The sequence below is a fragment of the Astatotilapia calliptera genome, chromosome 3 (genome assembly GCF_964374335.1).
Source record: "Astatotilapia calliptera chromosome 3, fAstCal68.1, whole genome shotgun sequence".
In the NCBI taxonomy this organism is placed as follows: Eukaryota; Metazoa; Chordata; class Actinopteri; order Cichliformes; family Cichlidae; genus Astatotilapia; species Astatotilapia calliptera.
The window spans coordinates 14400762-14418490 of NC_137424.1; the positions used below are offsets into that span (position 1 = coordinate 14400762).

A 17729-nucleotide genomic window follows, 5' to 3' on the forward strand; every position below is an offset into this window, starting at 1 on the left:
GGAATGCCAGGTTCTCTTTCTCTGTCCCTCCTTTGCAAATGCACCAGCAAGCCTTTGGGCCTGGGATTCTGGGTTACTTTCTCTGTTCCTCCTGTACAAATACAGCAGCAGGCTTTTAGCACTGGGATGCCATGTTTTCTTTCTCTTTTCCTCCTTTACAAATCCAGCAGAATTCCCTCCCTTTTTCACAAAATGCAGCAGCGTGTTTTTTGGAACCTGGAAGCCACTTTCTCTTCCCTCTTTCCCCAATAACTTGGATGCCAGGGTCCATGCATCTATCTATCTTTCCCAAAACATAACAATGCACATTCCTGACACCGTATTGCCAGTCTTTGTCTCCATATCGATCATTTTCAAACACAGCAGTAAAAGCTTTTACGAGCCGTCAAGCCATTGCCTGATGTCTTAAAATACAGACATGCATCCATCCAGCCTCCACACCAGTCGAGCCACGTTGCCACTCGATCAGGGGTTCTCCTCATTCATCTATTAAGGTCTTTCGTTGTCTGAAATCTGCTTTGTGGTCTTCTCCCACCATTCCTTCATAATTTTCCAAGCTCAACCACTCCACTCTCTGGAATCCTTGACCACCTTCTCTCTGCGCTTCTCTTTTGTCCTGCTTTCCTTCTTCCACCTCAGCCGGTAGCGGCAGATGGCTGTCCTTCCATGGGAATGGTTTTGCCAGAAGTTTCTTCCCGTTAAAAGGAGTTGTTCCTTCCCAATTCCCAAAGTGCGTGCTCATAGGGAGTCATATGATTGTTGGGTTTTCTCTGTAGGTATTATTGCAGGGTCTACCTTACATATAAAGCACCTTGAGGCAATTGTTGTTGTGATTTGGGGCTGTATAAATAAATTGAATTGAAAAATTGAATTATTCCTGCAGAGGTCTTTCACCTTCACAATGCACAGTTATTGCTGCTTCTAGGGGATGTCTTCTTTGGGGATCTGCCAGCCCAGGAGCCGCTGCCAGTCCACAGCGAGACCTTCCCCAAACCGCAGTTCAATTCATGTTTAAGCCATTCACCTTTATTCAATGGCCCCATCTAGTGAATTGTTGCTAAACTTATGCAACAATTGTTGACTGTTTCACCACCAATTGTAGCTTGTTTGTTTGTTCGAACTCAGATTTTCAGTATATATGAGCCTCTGCCTTTTCCTACCTAAGCTAAGTGAGTGCTTTTCTCTGTTACAGGGAGTGCATCAGTGTAGTTAATCCCACTCCATTCTTCCAAAGCTGTGTGTATGACATGTGTCAGTTCAATGGCCAGCAGCACGTGCTGTGTGACCAGCTCCAGGCCTACACTGACGCATGTCATAGTGCTGGAGCCAAAGTCTACCAATGGAGAACTCCAGACTTCTGCCGTAAGTTTGAATCTGAGATATACCAAATATATCTAAAAGATATATGATATATAAAACATAGTCACAGTGATATCACCCATTGGCTTGATAAGCCCCATTCTGAAGCATAAATGAATAAAGACTTGAATAATACCTTTTCATTTTGGAAAAATGAGCCTTCAGCATTTTCCCTTTTAAATGGGGTGCATGCCATAGCTTCTCCATTTGGAAGTTGTCTCCACCTGTAAATATAACCACGATATATTACATCCTGCTCACCAACATTATAATTGAACTTATAATCATATTTATAATTGTATAGGGAGGAGAGTTTAAGATACAGTGCACAATGCTGAAACCAATGTAAAATATTCAATGCAGTTAATATTATCCTTGCTTTCATTTATGACACTGAGTTAAATCAATATGAGATACGTAGGTGCCCTGTCTTTGAATCATCGTACTACCCACTCCCTTCTCTGTTGCTATTTGTCCACCATTGTTCCCTCTCATTATTGTTCATCCCTGTGTTTGTCCACACAGCTCTGACCTGTCCTCCCAATAGCTCCTACTCCCTTTGTGTGAGTTCATGTCCTGAGACATGTCTTGGTGTGGTGGGACCACCTGGCTGTGAGGAAGTGTGTGTGGAGGGTTGTGAGTGTAACCCTGGCTTCATTCTCAGTGATGACAAATGTGTGGAACTGAGAGACTGTGGTTGTGTGGACCCCAGTGGAACCTATCACCCTGTAAGTGGAAACAGCCTCCAAACAATTAAAACCATATTCCATTTACCTTTAAAATGTGCTAAGCTCATGCTAACATCATTTTCAGTTCTCTTTATAACTTCAACAGGAGAGACGCCAAGAGACACAAAGACCCTACAGTACAAAAGAAATTAAAACTCAACTAAATTAAGGGTGCATAGACTGCAGAGAACTGTTGGCACATAAATATTGGTTTTACAACAAAGATTTTTACTTTCAACTTATCAAGCACAGATTATATTTATTATACTGTATTTTACCTGAATTTAAAAGACACTGGTGTTATAGAATTTGTATTTATGTCATAGCATTTACATACTGGTGCCACCACAATTAGCAAGCCCAAAATCAATAAATAAATGAGTAAAGGTTGGCCTAATTAGTTAGTGGCATACAGAATCCCTGGTTTGCATCCAAATGTATATTTATCATTTTGATCTTTATATTCGTGTGATGTATAAGAGAGAATGTAAAAGGAGTCTGCAAAGAAAGGCGTCTGGACTTCTTTAAGTTGCTTGAAGACTTAAAGACTTAAAGAAGTCCAGACGCTTTTCTTTGCAAGCTCATATGACTACGATGACCTGGATGACTGAGAACCTTCACAGACATATAAGAGAGAATTACATGACAAAATTTTGATTGTTTTTTGCATTCTGTGTACATTTGTCAGGTGGGCGATGACTGGTACTTGGAGGGTTGTGAACAAAAGTGTATGTGTCACAGTGGAGGTCTGCTACAGTGTCATAACACCAGCTGTAACCCAACTACTGAGAGCTGCCAACTACAAGATGGAGAATATGAATGCCACCCTCTGGGTATGTTAATCACACAGCTTCACATAGAAATAGCTGCATGAATGCATGGATGCGGATTACAGTGTCAAGTGCTTTATCCGACTGGCCCTAGAAATGCAGTAAATAAATGCAGTCATTTTAGCAACAGGCGCTCCAAACCTCCACTGTCTCAACTGATGTTGTTAGTTTGGACTGAGTTTGTTAACACTGCATAATAACTTCCTACCTTTTTAGTTCCTGAAAGAGTATCTGCTCATTTTCCAGTAATCCTTTTTCTTTCTACCCAGACCTGTGTCCTCCTAACGCAGAGTATATAGAGTGTGGTCCAGCTTGCATTCCTACATGTATGGAACCCTCTACCAACTGTTCTGGCTCCTGCATCACTGGGTGTTTCTGCAAACCAGGCTTTGTCTTCAAAGGACGGCACTGCGTGCCACTGGACAAGTGTGGTTGTTTAGATGACAACAATAACTATTATGAGGTCAGATGTCCTAGTTAGTACTGTGTACAGTGTACATTTAAAGACATACAGTATACTTTCTCAGTACTGATTGTTTTCATTTTATCCAGCCTGGTGAGATAGTATTTGGAGATGGCTGCACAAAGCTGTGTCGCTGTGTAGGGAACTACACTTTGGAATGTGTTGATAACTCCTGTGACCCCACTGAAGAGTGTCGAGAGGTTAATGGTGTTGCAGGCTGTTATCCTAAAGGTAATAATGTTTGTTGACTTTATTGTTGTTGACTTGATTTAATGCAGTGTAATAAATTACATCTGCACAAAGAGCACCTTGTGTTGTGCTTTACAGTCAGTCGGTATAACTTGATAGTTGACAGTGTGGAAATTACAATTTTCTCATATATTATTCCTTTAGGTACATCCACATGCATAGCATCTGGCGATCCACACTACACCAGCTTTGACAAACGCAAATATGACTTCATGGGCAACTGCAGCTATCTGATGTCTAGTCCATGCAATGACACAACTGTGCCCTACTTTGAGGTCCATACTGACAATGAAAACCGGTATAACAGGCCGACCATCTCCTATGTGAATGCCGTACATGTATACGCACAGATGATAAAGATCTCCATTCTCAAAGGTGGCACTGTGCAGGTAAGACATGAGAGGAAGAAACAGGATGTTTTGCATGTGAAAACCAATCACGCTTTCACGTTATCAGGCACTACTGCATTACAAACAAACATCATTCTGTGGTACAAATCACTGCACATGCTCAGGAACACTTCTGAAAACCACTGCAATTGACCATGGAAAGAAACTTGCACTTACACTTAACACTTAGTTCCTCCTACGCCGAGCGACGCATCGGGCAGCTAACAATCTCCATCGATGACGGTCAGGGGCGAATGTTTCAGCTTCGTCCCAGGCGATGTCGACTGTTTTCAGATCATCCATAAACATTCGACGCCATGTGATATTTGGTCGGCCTTGCTTTCGCTGGTTCTGCCAAAGGCTTCTTCCTGTTAAAAGACGCCTCTGTCACCAAAGTGCTTGGTCAATGGGGCATATGATTGTTGTTTTTTTTCTCTGTATGTATTATTGTAGGGTCTATCTTAAAATATAAAGCACCTTGAGGTGACTGTTTTTGTGATTTGGGACTATATAAAAAACATTGAATTTAAATGAATTGAATTGGAGACGTCGGAGGACACCGGCAGCCTTCCCTACTTTGGAGTTTACATCTTGATCAGAGATCCCATAATTCGAGATGATGCTGCCCAGATATGTGAAATTTTCCAACTTATCAGCACGTTATTGGTTGATTATGACGGGAACATGGGCAGTTGTGTAGCCAACTCCGAGTACCTTGGTTTTCTTGGCGCTTATTCGTAATCCGACTTCCTCACCTCCCTCTGCAAAGCTGCAGTCCATTCTTGGAGGTCTTCCGTAGTCGAGCCCAGTAGGGGCCCAGTAGCCAATTCAAAGGAATAAGGCAAAGCACTTTCCCGGGTACCGACAGGAGCGTGATGCCCCGGCAGTTGTTACAGTCACCCAAATCGCCTTTCGGGAAGTTTGGTGATAACACCTTTTGCCCATTCATAGGGTACACGCGATGTTGTCCAGCAGGCATTTAGGGGTCTTCTAAGGGCGCCATCCAATCATCTGTCTGGACGCAGAACCGGGAGTTGGAGCAGAGACCACAAAAGGCGTATACAAACTGCTGGGGGACTCCATATTGACGTGGGATAGCCCATAGAGTCGGCCGGTGGACGTTGTCAAAAGCTTTCTTGAAGTCGTTGAAATTACCCATTCATAGGGTACATGCGATGTTGACCAGCAGGCATTTAGGGGACTTCTAAGGGCGGCATCCAACTGGGCTTTGTCGTCCTTCAGCATTGTGGGGAGGAACTCGTCCAGGCCAACATCGCTGTCTTGACTTCGGCGTTGCTAATTTTTCCGATATCGAAAGGAAGAAGATCCATGGAGGGTGCAAGTTCTTCGGCCTCGAACAAGTGGAGTGGCTCGGGCTGGTTTAAAGTATCGCAGAACTGTTTGGCTCAACGTTGGTCTTGCTCAGCGTCAGTGAGGAGGACTCGTCCATTTTGTCTCGGATTGGGACAGAGCGGCCACTGCGAGCCCCTGTTAGATCGTACAATGCGATTTAATATTCGGGTATCGTTCTGGTCGACTGTTTTCTTGTGCATTCATGCCTTTGGCTTCGATCCACTTTCGCTTGCCATGCCGGCAGCTGCGTTTAACATGTCGGGCATGACATTTACAGACATCATTGGCATGAGAAATGGTAAATGGCCTGTATTTATATAGCGCTTTACTAGTCCCTAAGGACCCCAAAGTGCTTTACATATCCAGTCATCCACCCATTCACACACACATTCACACACTGGTGATGGCAAGCTACATTGTAGCCACAGCCACCCTGGGGCGCACTGACAGAGGCGAGGCTGCCAGACACTGGCGCCACCGGGCCCTCTGACCACCACCAGTAGGCAACGGGTGAAGTGTCTTGCCCAAGGACACAACGACCGAGACTGTCCAAGCCAGGGCTCGAACCGGCAACCTTCCGATTACAAGGCGAACTCCCAACTCTTGAGCCACGATCGCCCACTAAAGGAACGTTTCTTTTCAGTTACAGATAGTAATGTTGTGACATGGGTAATTAAAAAATGAAAATGTTGGCCAGATTTGATGTACTCTGCCTATTTTCCCATACAGGTTAATGGGACCAATGTCAATCTGCCACTGTCTCCGTCCCCTGGTATTTCTGTGTTCAAGTCAGGAAAACACTACACTGTCTCCATGAACTTTGGTGTGACGGTTCGCTATGATGGAAACGCCTTCATGGACATCAAAGTAATCGAAGAGTGAGTGAAGACCAAATTCATGGTTTCCTTATAAAGTGGTGTTTTAATCACAAGTTCACCAGTCCAGAAATCTACATCCATACTGATACAACTAAAACTATATGTTATGCGCCACGGCGCGCGTGCACAAAAGGATCCAGATGCAGACTCCGCGCTAACAGAAAAGACACTTTATTGAAATAACGAAAGGCGACCCGGGAAAACTAGAGAGCAAAACAAGAAACTAAAAACCCGGGGAATAATGACACGAGGAAGCCAGGATCGGGACCATGGGAGGCTGCAATAGAAAGGGGAGATGATTACTAGGGAGCCGGAAAGTAGGGAAAACACATCAGGACTTAGTTAGAGTAGGGGGCTTACGATGGAACGGGACTGTGGGAGCTCGGGAGGGAAGTGTGGCAGTCCGTGAGCAGAAAGTCCGTGGAAATAGCGAATGGGCCAGATGATGCACCGAGTGATCCAGTTGAGCCGGAGGACAGGCAGGTGGCAGACGCCGAGTCGAAACCTGGACACAAGTAGGCAGATTAAACACAGTTCCAACCAGAAGGGAATGCACGCTTTCGTGGAAGTCTAGTTACCACTGTGGGGGGACTAACGGACTGGCGTGGAGCCTTCCATCAGTGCCGGGTTCAGTAGATCTCCGTGTAGTCACCGTGATGGAGAACAGATGTGCCGGTGATAGCCCGGGGGTGTGGCTACCCGAGCGTCACGCATTCCTCAGACACAGGACCACGGACCATGACACTATAACACATTTTCATATACTGAACATGACTCCTTTATCTGTAAGGAGTAGTAAGGTGATAAAGGCAGAGATTAATGACACAGCTAGGATATTTTATTTAAACAATTTAGCAGGGGCAACACAAACAGCTCCCTCAAAATTTCAAGATAAAATCACACAAAACTTCTAATTTCCTGACTAGTTAATTCTATGCTGATGCTATCAAACACATCAAATGTACATGTCTGATCTTTTAGTCTTACTAATGTGTGGGGTTTAGTCTACTGCTGAAAAGAAACTTGGCTGCAATTAAAACACGTTGTAGTTCTGGCTTACTTGTTAGTCTTTCTTGCATAAGACTCTAACACAATCATTTTCTGCAATCTGCAGCTATCAGAACAAGCTGTGTGGCCTGTGTGGCAACTATGATGGAGATACTAAAGATGACTTCCGCAAACCAGATGGAAGCTTAGCTGAAAATGCCAATGACTTTGGACACAGTTGGAACATGAATCCAGAGTGAGTATTGCAGAGATGCAAGTGTAAAGAAACATTTACCATTGACAAAAGACAAATGTTCTTAAGATGATGGTCTGTCTTGACAGATGTAATGAGAAACCCAACACTACGATCCCTGAGTGCAATGAAGAAGAACAGGAACTGTATGAAAGCTCTGGATATTGTGGCATTCTGCTGGACAAAAATGGACCTTTTGCTGTGTGCCATCCCAAAGTCAACCCCAATGTATGTTCATGTAGAGGATAGTGCACATATAATAAACAAATGTGGAACCAGTCCTTATTCTGAGCTTGTTGTATTTGTCTATGTGTGTGTGCATTCAGGGTGAAAATGTGATATTCGTAATAGTGGAATAATTTGAATATGTGGTTTTAGATGGTCACACAATATAAAGCATTGTAACAAAGTGATTGTTTGTTCTCAGAATTACTTCAGGGACTGTGTCTTTGACTTGTGTGAGCTGGATGGTGCCAAGCCCATTTTGTGTGAAGCCATTGAAGCCTATGTCAATGAATGCCAAGATCGTGGGGTCAACCTTGGACCATGGAGGAATGAAACCTTCTGCCGTGAGTATTGGAAGGACAAATGATTTAATTTAGTAGTAAAATATCTTTAGGTATATCATTAGGTAAAAATCAGCTTGGCTGAGTAGTTGGGAGATAATAACACAAGAGAGTTTTTGGTCAGTTTTGACTTGTGGAAGAGTACTTCATACGGGCTTCCTACTCACTAAAGTTAACTGAGGGAGTGCTGCTTTAGCATACCTAGTTGGGCAGACAACATATGCCAAGAGGCTGCAGGAGACTGGGTTACCACCAAACTCAAACAATCTAGTTACACGGAAGACAACACAGCTGGAAATGCCAAAGACGTATCTCTTTTCTTGTGAAAAGCTGTCATTTTATATTTTAACCAGCACATACTTTTGTTTCCTATCACTAACTTCAACCTCTTGTGGTCTGCTTAGCACTGAGCTGTCCCCCAAACAGCCACTACGAACCTTGTGCAGATCCTTGTCAGGAAACATGCTTTGGAAAACCCCCCTCCTGCTCTGGTCCCTGCTCTGAGTCCTGTGTGTGTGATCCCAGCTATGTCCTGAGTGCTGGCAAGTGCGTTAAGGAGAACATGTGTGGCTGCAACCACACGAACGGCCAGTATTATGAGGTATGGTGAAGTGGGTCTGATAGGCCGGCAGTGAATCATTTGGTCCTTTGTATTTCAAGTCAGGTCACTTGCAGTCTCTTTATGTCCTCTCTAAAACAACATTTTCATACATACATGCATAAAAGGATCTACAAAGAATCATCTGTGCCTGCTATGCTTAATTGTCAATTTTGTTGTCTGTTTGTCAGCCTGGAGAGGAGTTTTTTGAGGAAGACTGCAAGCGAAAATGTTGGTGTGGTGCAGCTGGAATTACCTGTGAAGCCTCTGAATGCCCCCCAATGCATGAATGTAAACTTCAGGATGGAGAGCTGGGCTGCTATCCTACGAGTATGTTTGTAATGTTCACACCTAAAAAAACACAGCAAAGCTGTAGCCATTATATTCTAAGTAGGTTTCCAGATCTCATGGGTTGGACTGCCAACCTGAAAAGTTTTGCAACTGTGTTTGACGTGATGCTGTAGACTTTGTCAAAGTTCTCAAACTAGCATTTTCTATCCCTGCTCTAATATACATAATTAGATTGAGTAATGGAAGATAGAGAAGCACAAACCACAGGCGTCTTGCTGTTATGTTTCTTTTGCTCTCTTCTGTACAGTTTGTCTATAACAACACGTGTTACATGCATTTCTTTATAATACAAAATCACAGAGTTGCAGAAAATTTTTGTCTAGTCAGGAAAGGATATATTCCTTGCATCTATTTTAATGCCAGTACAAGTCCAAAGCAGCAGTGAACTGCACTGTTATTAGGTAATTGTTCTACAGTGGCTTCATCTGTGTTTCAGTCTGATGTTCCTGATGTTTTTCCCTCTCTCAGGCTTTCAGGATTGTGTAGTTTCTGGGGATCCACACTACAACACCTTTGACAAGAAGTACTACAGCTTCATGGGAACCTGTACTTACACACTGGCCAGAAGCTGTAGGAACAGCACAGGTACACACTATTTTGAGACATTTATTCATTAAGATGTTTGGGTTTCATTGCACCTGTTCTAGTCTTGCCACACCACACGCACAAATGAAAGTTTAAATGAGCTAAATTTACTCATTTATTATTTTCATCGCAAAGCATGACATATATTGTTTTCATTCACGTTTGCTGCAAAGAGAAGACACTGAATGTCAGTGGTGGTTTGTATGTTAATGCCAATGTTCACCTTTAATATAAACACACAATATTCCTGATTGTCGTGGTCTTCCCTGTGCAGGCCCTTGGTTCTCTGTGGAGGCAAAGAATGAAGAGAGAGGAGTTGCAGGAGTGTCATACCTGAGGAAGCTATATGTGACAGTGGATGGAATTACTGTGACCCTGATGAAGAGCAGTAGAACACTGGTCAGTATATGAATGAATTACTATCTCTTATATTTCCCATCTTTAAGTAAAATGTGTGCCAGCAGACATCCCACACAGTAGTTGTATCATCACCATGTATGTCTTATGTCTACACATAACTGACATTTTAGCAAAGAACTCAAATTATATCTTTAGTTACTTTGTTGCTAACAGCATGTAAAAAAAACAAAACAGATTTTTCCCATTTTGTCAGTTGAATCTATGCCAAAGATAACACAGTGTGATAGGCATAAAGCAATGTCTTTCTTGCTTGTTAAAACTATACAAAGTCTGTTTTTGCCTGATATACTGCACATTGCACACTCTTTGTACTTTTATACTCCCTGACCTGTCCACCAATTAGACGTTTACACAGTCTGTTTAACATCTTTATATTCTTATATTCTTAACATCTTTTTCTTCATCACTGAATCAGGTGAACGGAGTACGGGTGGCTCTGCCCCACTCCCCCTCTCCTCTCATGTCTATTAGTCTTGCTGGTCAGTTCATCACGCTTCAAACATCCTTTGGCCTGAGGGTGCGTTGGGATGGAAACCATTATGCCCAGATCTCAGTTCCCAGGTTAGTATAAATATTGGTTTGAACTATTTTGATATTGTAGAACTTATTTTTATTTGCTTCACACATTCATACAATACACCTGACCACTGTCTCCATTGCTCTATCATTATTTTTTTGATGACCACTTTCCTCCGATGCAACCATAACCTAACGATCTGAAGAAACTCTGATAGATAACGATCTAAACTGCTGAACATCACCAGTTGTTTTATGTATGTTGTGAAAACAAAGCAGTCCATTTGTGTGCATATTGTGGACTTATGCAACTTTTAATATATACTAACGATGCCCTGGTTTATTGTATCAGGGATCTTTGCATTCTCTTCATTTGTTTCTAGAATTACAATAAAAGGCCAAGCAACACCTTATGAAACATTGCAAATATTCTTAAGCTTGTCTTATTTTAATCCTACATATCCTACCTTGACTTTGTCCTACCAGCTCCTACTATGACCAAATGTGTGGCCTTTGTGGTGACTATGATGGGAACCCAGACAATGACTTCACTAAACCAGATGGCACTGTGGCAGGAAATAGTAATGACTTTGGGAACAGCTGGCAGACCAAAGACGATGAAGATGACTCGTGAGTTCCAACATATCTATCTTTCTGTCTTTTGGATTTCTTCTGGTTATGTCTTTTGTTACCTTACTGTTGGACTCTTTCTGACAAACTGAAGAGGATGTAACTGTGTTTTGTATTTGTGTTGACCAGATGTACCCCAGGAACAAAGCCTGATCCAGACTGTGACCCCAACTTGGAAGCTGAAGTTGTAAAACCAGAGAAATGTGGTAAAATTACAGACCCTACTGGACCCTTCCGGTAAGAATTCACAACCCCTCCACTTTTGGTTATCGACTTGGTTAAACTGATGGGATTCCTGGGTTTTTACAACGTTTTTTTCCTGACCTTATAAAATCATGAAATAGATGGCAGCATGCCTGGTAATCACCCAACTGACCTGTAAAATATGAATAAATATTTTCAATACTATTACTGTAATGCTGTAATGAACCCTTCTGGCACTGGGATGCCAGTTTTGTTCTTTGTCCCTCATTCTCAAACGCAGCAGCAAGTTTTTACCAATGACTTGCCAGTTTATCTCTATCTATCGTTGCAAAAAACCTGGGATACCAGGTTCTTTCTATAACCCTCCTTTGCAAATACAACAGTGAGCTTTTGGCACCAGGATGCCAAGTTATTATTCCTCATTTGCAAATGCATCAACAAGGTTTTCTACCCAGGAGATTCCAGTTTCCCTTCCCCTCTATCCCTCCCTCGCACAATGCAGCAGCATGCTTCTTGGCACTAGAATGTCAGGCTTTCTTTCTCTATCCCTCCTTCACAAATGCAGGAGCAAGCTTTTAGCACCGGGTTGCCAGTTCCTCTTCTGTCCCTCCCTTTTTCACAAAAATGCAGCAGCATGTTTTTTGGCACAGGAATGCCAGGTTCTCTTTCTCTTTTCCTCCTTTACAAATCCAGCAGAATGCTTTTTGCAATGGTACTCCAGGTTCTATTTCTCTGTCTTTTTCAAATTTGCCAGCATACATCTGGCACCGGGATGCCAGTTCTTTTCCTTCATTTGCAGTAGCAAGCTTTTCTTCCCTCTATCTCTCCTGAGCAAAATGCAGCAGCGTGCTTTTTGGCACCTGGAAGCCAGTATCTCTTCCCACTTTCCCCAATAACTTGGATGCCAGGGTCCATGCATTTATCTATCTTTCACAAAATGTAACAGTGCACATTCCTGACACCGTATTGCCAGTCTTTGTCTCCATATCGATCATTTTCAAACACACCAGAATAGCTTTTACGAGCCGTCAAGCCATTGCCTCATGTCTTAAAATACAGACATGCATCCATCCAGCCTCCACACCAGTCGAGCCACGTTGCCACTCGATCAGGGGTTCTCCTCATTAAGCTATTAAGGTCTTTCGTTTTCTGAAATTTGCTTTGTGGTCTTCTCCCACCATTCCTTCGTAATTTTCCGAACTCAACCACTCCACTCTCTGGAATCCTTGACCATCTTCTCTCTGCGCTTCTCTTTTGTCCTGCTTTCCTTCTTCCACTTCAGCTGGTAGCGGCAGATGGCTGTCCTTCCATGGGAATGGTTTTGCCAGAAGTTTCTTCCCGTTAAAAGGAGTTGTTCCTTCCCAATTCCCAAAGTGCTTGCTCATAGGGAGTCATATGATTGTTGGGTTTTCTCTGTAGGTATTATTGCAGGGTCTACCTTACATATAAAACACCTTGAGGCGATTGTTGTTGTGATTTGGGGCTGTATAAATAAATTGAATTGAAAAATTGAATTATTCCTGCAGAGGTCTTTCACCTTCACAATGCACAGTTATTGCTGCTTCTAGGGGATGTCTTCTTTGGGGATCTGCCAGCCCAGGAGCCGCTGCCAGTCCACAGCGAGACCTTCCCCAAACCGCAGTTCAATTCATGTTTAAGCCATTCACCTTTATTCAATGGCCCCATCTAGTGAATTGTTGCTAAACTTATGCAACAATTGTTGACTGTTTCACCACCAATTGTAGCTTGTTTGTTTGTTCGAACTCAGATTTTCAGTATATATGAGCCTCTGCCTTTTCCTACCTAAGCTAAGTGAGTGCTTTTCTCTGTTACAGGGAGTGCATCAGTGTAGTTAATCCCACTCCATTCTTCCAAAGCTGTGTGTATGACATGTGTCAGTTCAATGGCCAGCAGCACGTGCTGTGTGACCAGCTCCAGGCCTACACTGACGCATGTCATAGTGCTGGAGCCAAAGTCTACCAATGGAGAACTCCAGACTTCTGCCGTAAGTTTGAATCTGAGATATACCAAATATATCTAAAAGATATATGATATATAAAACATAGTCACAGTGATATCACCCATTGGCTTGATAAGCCCCATTCTGAAGCATAAATGAATAAAGACTTGAATAATACCTTTTCATTTTGGAAAAATGAGCCTTCAGCATTTTCCCTTTTAAATGGGGTGCATGCCATAGCTTCTCCATTTGGAAGTTGTCTCCACCTGTAAATATAACCACGATATATTACATCCTGCTCACCAACATTATAATTGAACTTATAATCATATTTATAATTGTATAGGGAGGAGAGTTTAAGATACAGCGCACAATGCTGAAACCAATGTAAAATATTCAATGCAGTTAATATTATCCTTGCTTTCATTTATGACACTGAGTTAAATCAATATGAGATACGTAGGTGCCCTGTCTTTGAATCATCGTACTACCCACTCCCTTCTCTGTTGCTATTTGTCCACCATTGTTCCCTCTCATTATTGTTCATCCCTGTGTTTGTCCACACAGCTCTGACCTGTCCTCCCAATAGCTCCTACTCCCTTTGTGTGAGTTCATGTCCTGAGACATGTCTTGGTGTGGTGGGACCACCTGGCTGTGAGGAAGTGTGTGTGGAGGGTTGTGAGTGTAACCCTGGCTTCATTCTCAGTGATGACAAATGTGTGGAACTGAGAGACTGTGGTTGTGTGGACCCCAGTGGAACCTATCACCCTGTAAGTGGAAACAGCCTCCAAACAATTAAAACCATATTCCATTTACCTTTAAAATGTGCTAAGCTCATGCTAACATCATTTTCAGTTCTCTTTATAACTTCAACAGGAGAGACGCCAAGAGACACAAAGACCCTACAGTACAAAAGAAATTAAAACTCAACTAAATTAAGGGTGCATAGACTGCAGAGAACTGTTGGCACATAAATATTGGTTTTACAACAAAGATTTTTACTTTCAACTTATCAAGCACAGATTATATTTATTATACTGTATTATACCTGAATTTAAAAGACACTGGTGTTATAGAATTTGTATTTATGTCATAGCATTTACATACTGGTGCCACCACAATTAGCAAGCCCAAAATCAATAAATAAATGAGTAAAGGTTGGCCTAATTAGTTAGTGGCATACAGAATCCCTGGTTTGCATCCAAATGTATATTTATCATTTTGATCTTTATATTCGTGTGATGTATAAGAGAGAATGTAAAAGGAGTCTGCAAAGAAAGGCGTCTGGACTTCTTTAAGTTGCTTGAAGACTTAAAGACTTAAAGAAGTCCAGACGCTTTTCTTTGCAAGCTCCTTTGACTACGATGACCTGGATGACTGAGAACCTTCACAGACATCCATCCATCCATCCATCCATCTTCATCCGCTTTGTCCGGGGCCGGGTCGCGGGGGCAGCAGCCTAAGCAAAGAGGCCCAGACCTCCCTCTCCCCAGCCACCTCCTCCAGCTTATCCGGGGGAATACCAAGGTGTTCCCAGGCCAGCCGAGAGATATAATCTCTCCAGCGTGTCCTGGGTCTGCCCCGGGGCCTCCTCCCGGTGGGACATGCCTGGAACACCTCACCCAGGAGGCGCCCAGGGGGCATCCTTGTCAGATGCCCGAACCACCTCAGCTGGCTCCTTTCGATGTGGAGCAGCAGCTGCTCTACTCTGAGCCCCTCCTGGATGGCCGAACTTCTCACCCTATCTCTAAGGGAGAGGCCAGCCACCCTTCGGAGTAAGCTCATTTCTGCCGCTTGTATCCGCGATCTCGTTCTTTCGGTCACTACCCACAGCTCGTGGCCATAGGTGAGGGTAGGGACGTAGATCGACCGGTAAATTGAGAGCTTCGCTTTTACACTCAGCTCCCTCTTCACCACGACGGACCGGTGCAGCGTCCGCATTACTGCAGCTGCAGCCCCAATCCGTCTGTCGATCTCCGGCTCCCTTCTCCCATCACTCGCGAACAAGACCCCGAGATACTTGAACTCCTCCACTTGTGGCAGGAACTCATCCCCGACCCGGAGTGGGCACTCCACCCTTTTCCGGCTGAGAACCATGGCCTCAGATTTGGAGGTGCTGATCCTCATTCCCGCTGCTTCACACTCGGCTGCGAACCGTTCCAGTGCGAGCTGGAGGCCTTAACCCGATGAAGCCAACAGAACCACATCATCTGCAAAAATCAGAGATGAGATTCTGAGGCCACCAAAGCGAAAGCCCTCCGCCACTTGGCTGCGCCTAGAAATCCTGTCCATAAAAATTATGAACAGAACCGGAGACAAAGGGCAGCCCTGGCGAAGCCCATCACCCACCGGGAACGAGTCCGACTTATTGCCGGCAATGCGAACCAAGCTCTTGCAACGGTTGTATAGGGACCTTCACAGACATATAAGAGAGAATTACATGACAAAATTTTGATTGTTTTTTGCATTCTGTGTACATTTGTCAGGTGGGCGATGACTGGTACTTGGAGGGTTGTGAACAAAAGTGTATGTGTCACAGTGGAGGTCTGCTACAGTGTCATAACACCAGCTGTAACCCAACTACTGAGAGCTGCCAACTACAAGATGGAGAATATGAATGCCACCCTCTGGGTATGTTAATCACACAGCTTCACATAGAAATAGCTGCATGAATGCATGGATGTGGATTACAGTGTCAAGTGCTTTATCCGACTGGCCCTAGAAATGCAGTAAATAAATGCAGTCATTTTAGCAACAGGCGCTCCAAACCTCCACTGTCTCAACTGATGTTGTTAGTTTGGACTGAGTTTGTTAACACTGCATAATAACTTCCTACCTTTTTAGTTCCTGAAAGAGTATCTGCTCATTTTCCAGTAATCCTTTTTCTTTCTACCCAGACCTGTGTCCTCCTAACGCAGAGTATATAGAGTGTGGTCCAGCTTGCATTCCTACATGTATGGAACCCTCTACCAACTGTTCTGGCTCCTGCATCACTGGGTGTTTCTGCAAACCAGGCTTTGTCTTCAAAGGACGGCACTGCGTGCCACTGGACAAGTGTGGTTGTTTAGATGACAACAATAACTATTATGAGGTCAGATGTCCTAGTTAGTACTGTGTACAGTGTACATTTAAAGACATACAGTATACTTTCTCAGTACTGATTGTTTTCATTTTATCCAGCCTGGTGAGATAGTATTTGGAGATGGCTGCACAAAGCTGTGTCGCTGTGTAGGGAACTACACTTTGGAATGTGTTGATAACTCCTGTGACCCCACTGAAGAGTGTCGAGAGGTTAATGGTGTTGCAGGCTGTTATCCTAAAGGTAATAATGTTTGTTGACTTTATTGTTGTTGACTTGATTTAATGCAGTGTAATAAATTACATCTGCACAAAGAGCACCTTGTGTTGTGCTTTACAGTCAGTCGGTATAACTTGATAGTTGACAGTGTGGAAATTACAATTTTCTTTTTCTCATATATTATTCCTTTAGGTACATCCACATGCATTGCATCTGGCGATCCACACTACACCAGCTTTGACAAACGCAAATATGACTTCATGGGCAACTGCAGCTATCTGATGTCTAGTCCATGCAATGACACAACTGTGCCCTACTTTGAGGTCCATACTGACAATGAAAACCGGTATAACAGGCCGACCATCTCCTATGTGAATGCCGTACATGTATACGCACAGATGATAAAGATCTCCATTCTCAAAGGTGGCACTGTGCAGGTAAGACATGAGAGGAAGAAACAGGATGTTTTGCATGTGAAAACCAATCACGCTTTCACGTTATCAGGCACTACTGCATTACAAACAAACATCATTCTGTGGTACAAATCACTGCACATGCTCAGGAACACTTCTGAAAACCACTGCAATTGACCATGGAAAGAAACTTGCACTTACACTTAACACTTAGTTCCTCCTACACCGAGCGACGCATCGGGCAGCTAACAATCTCCATCGATGACGGTCAGGGGCGAATGTTTCAGCTTCGTCCCAGGCGATGTCGACTGTTTTCAGATCATCCATAAACATTCGACGCCATGTGATATTTGGTCGGCCTTGCTTTTGCTGGTTCTGCCAAAGGCTTCTTCCTGTTAAAAGACGCCTCTGTCACCAAAGTGCTTGGTCAATGGGGTCATATGATTGTTGTTTTTTTTCTCTGTATGTATTATTGTAAGGTCTATCTTAAAATATAAAGCACCTTGAGGTGACTGTTTTTGTGATTTGGGACTATATAAAAAACATTGAATTTAAATGAATTGAATTGGAGACGTCGGAGGACACCGGCAGCCTTCCCTACTTTGGAGTTTACATCTTGATCAGAGATCCCATAATTCGAGATGATGCTGCCCAGATATGTGAAATTTTTCAACTTATCAGCACGTTATTGGTTGATTA

General features: G+C 43.3%; 1 protein-coding gene across 1 annotated transcript in view; it reads left to right on the forward strand.

The window, feature by feature from the left end:
• Positions 1-17729, forward strand: part of zanl (zonadhesin, like) — an 83285-nt gene that overhangs the window by 18276 nt on the left and 47280 nt on the right. Inside the window, 22 exon segments of the mRNA XM_080294900.1 lie at positions 1193-1362; positions 1885-2087; positions 2776-2920; positions 3187-3380; positions 3470-3611; positions 3774-4018; positions 6101-6249; positions 7364-7492; positions 7579-7717; positions 7917-8058; positions 8460-8656; positions 9421-9610; positions 9864-9988; positions 10425-10570; positions 11012-11155; positions 11285-11392; positions 13195-13364; positions 13887-14089; positions 15806-15950; positions 16217-16410; positions 16500-16641; positions 16810-17054. Coding sequence (XP_080151026.1) covers positions 1193-1362; positions 1885-2087; positions 2776-2920; positions 3187-3380; positions 3470-3611; positions 3774-4018; positions 6101-6249; positions 7364-7492; positions 7579-7717; positions 7917-8058; positions 8460-8656; positions 9421-9610; positions 9864-9988; positions 10425-10570; positions 11012-11155; positions 11285-11392; positions 13195-13364; positions 13887-14089; positions 15806-15950; positions 16217-16410; positions 16500-16641; positions 16810-17054 — 3667 coding nt within the window.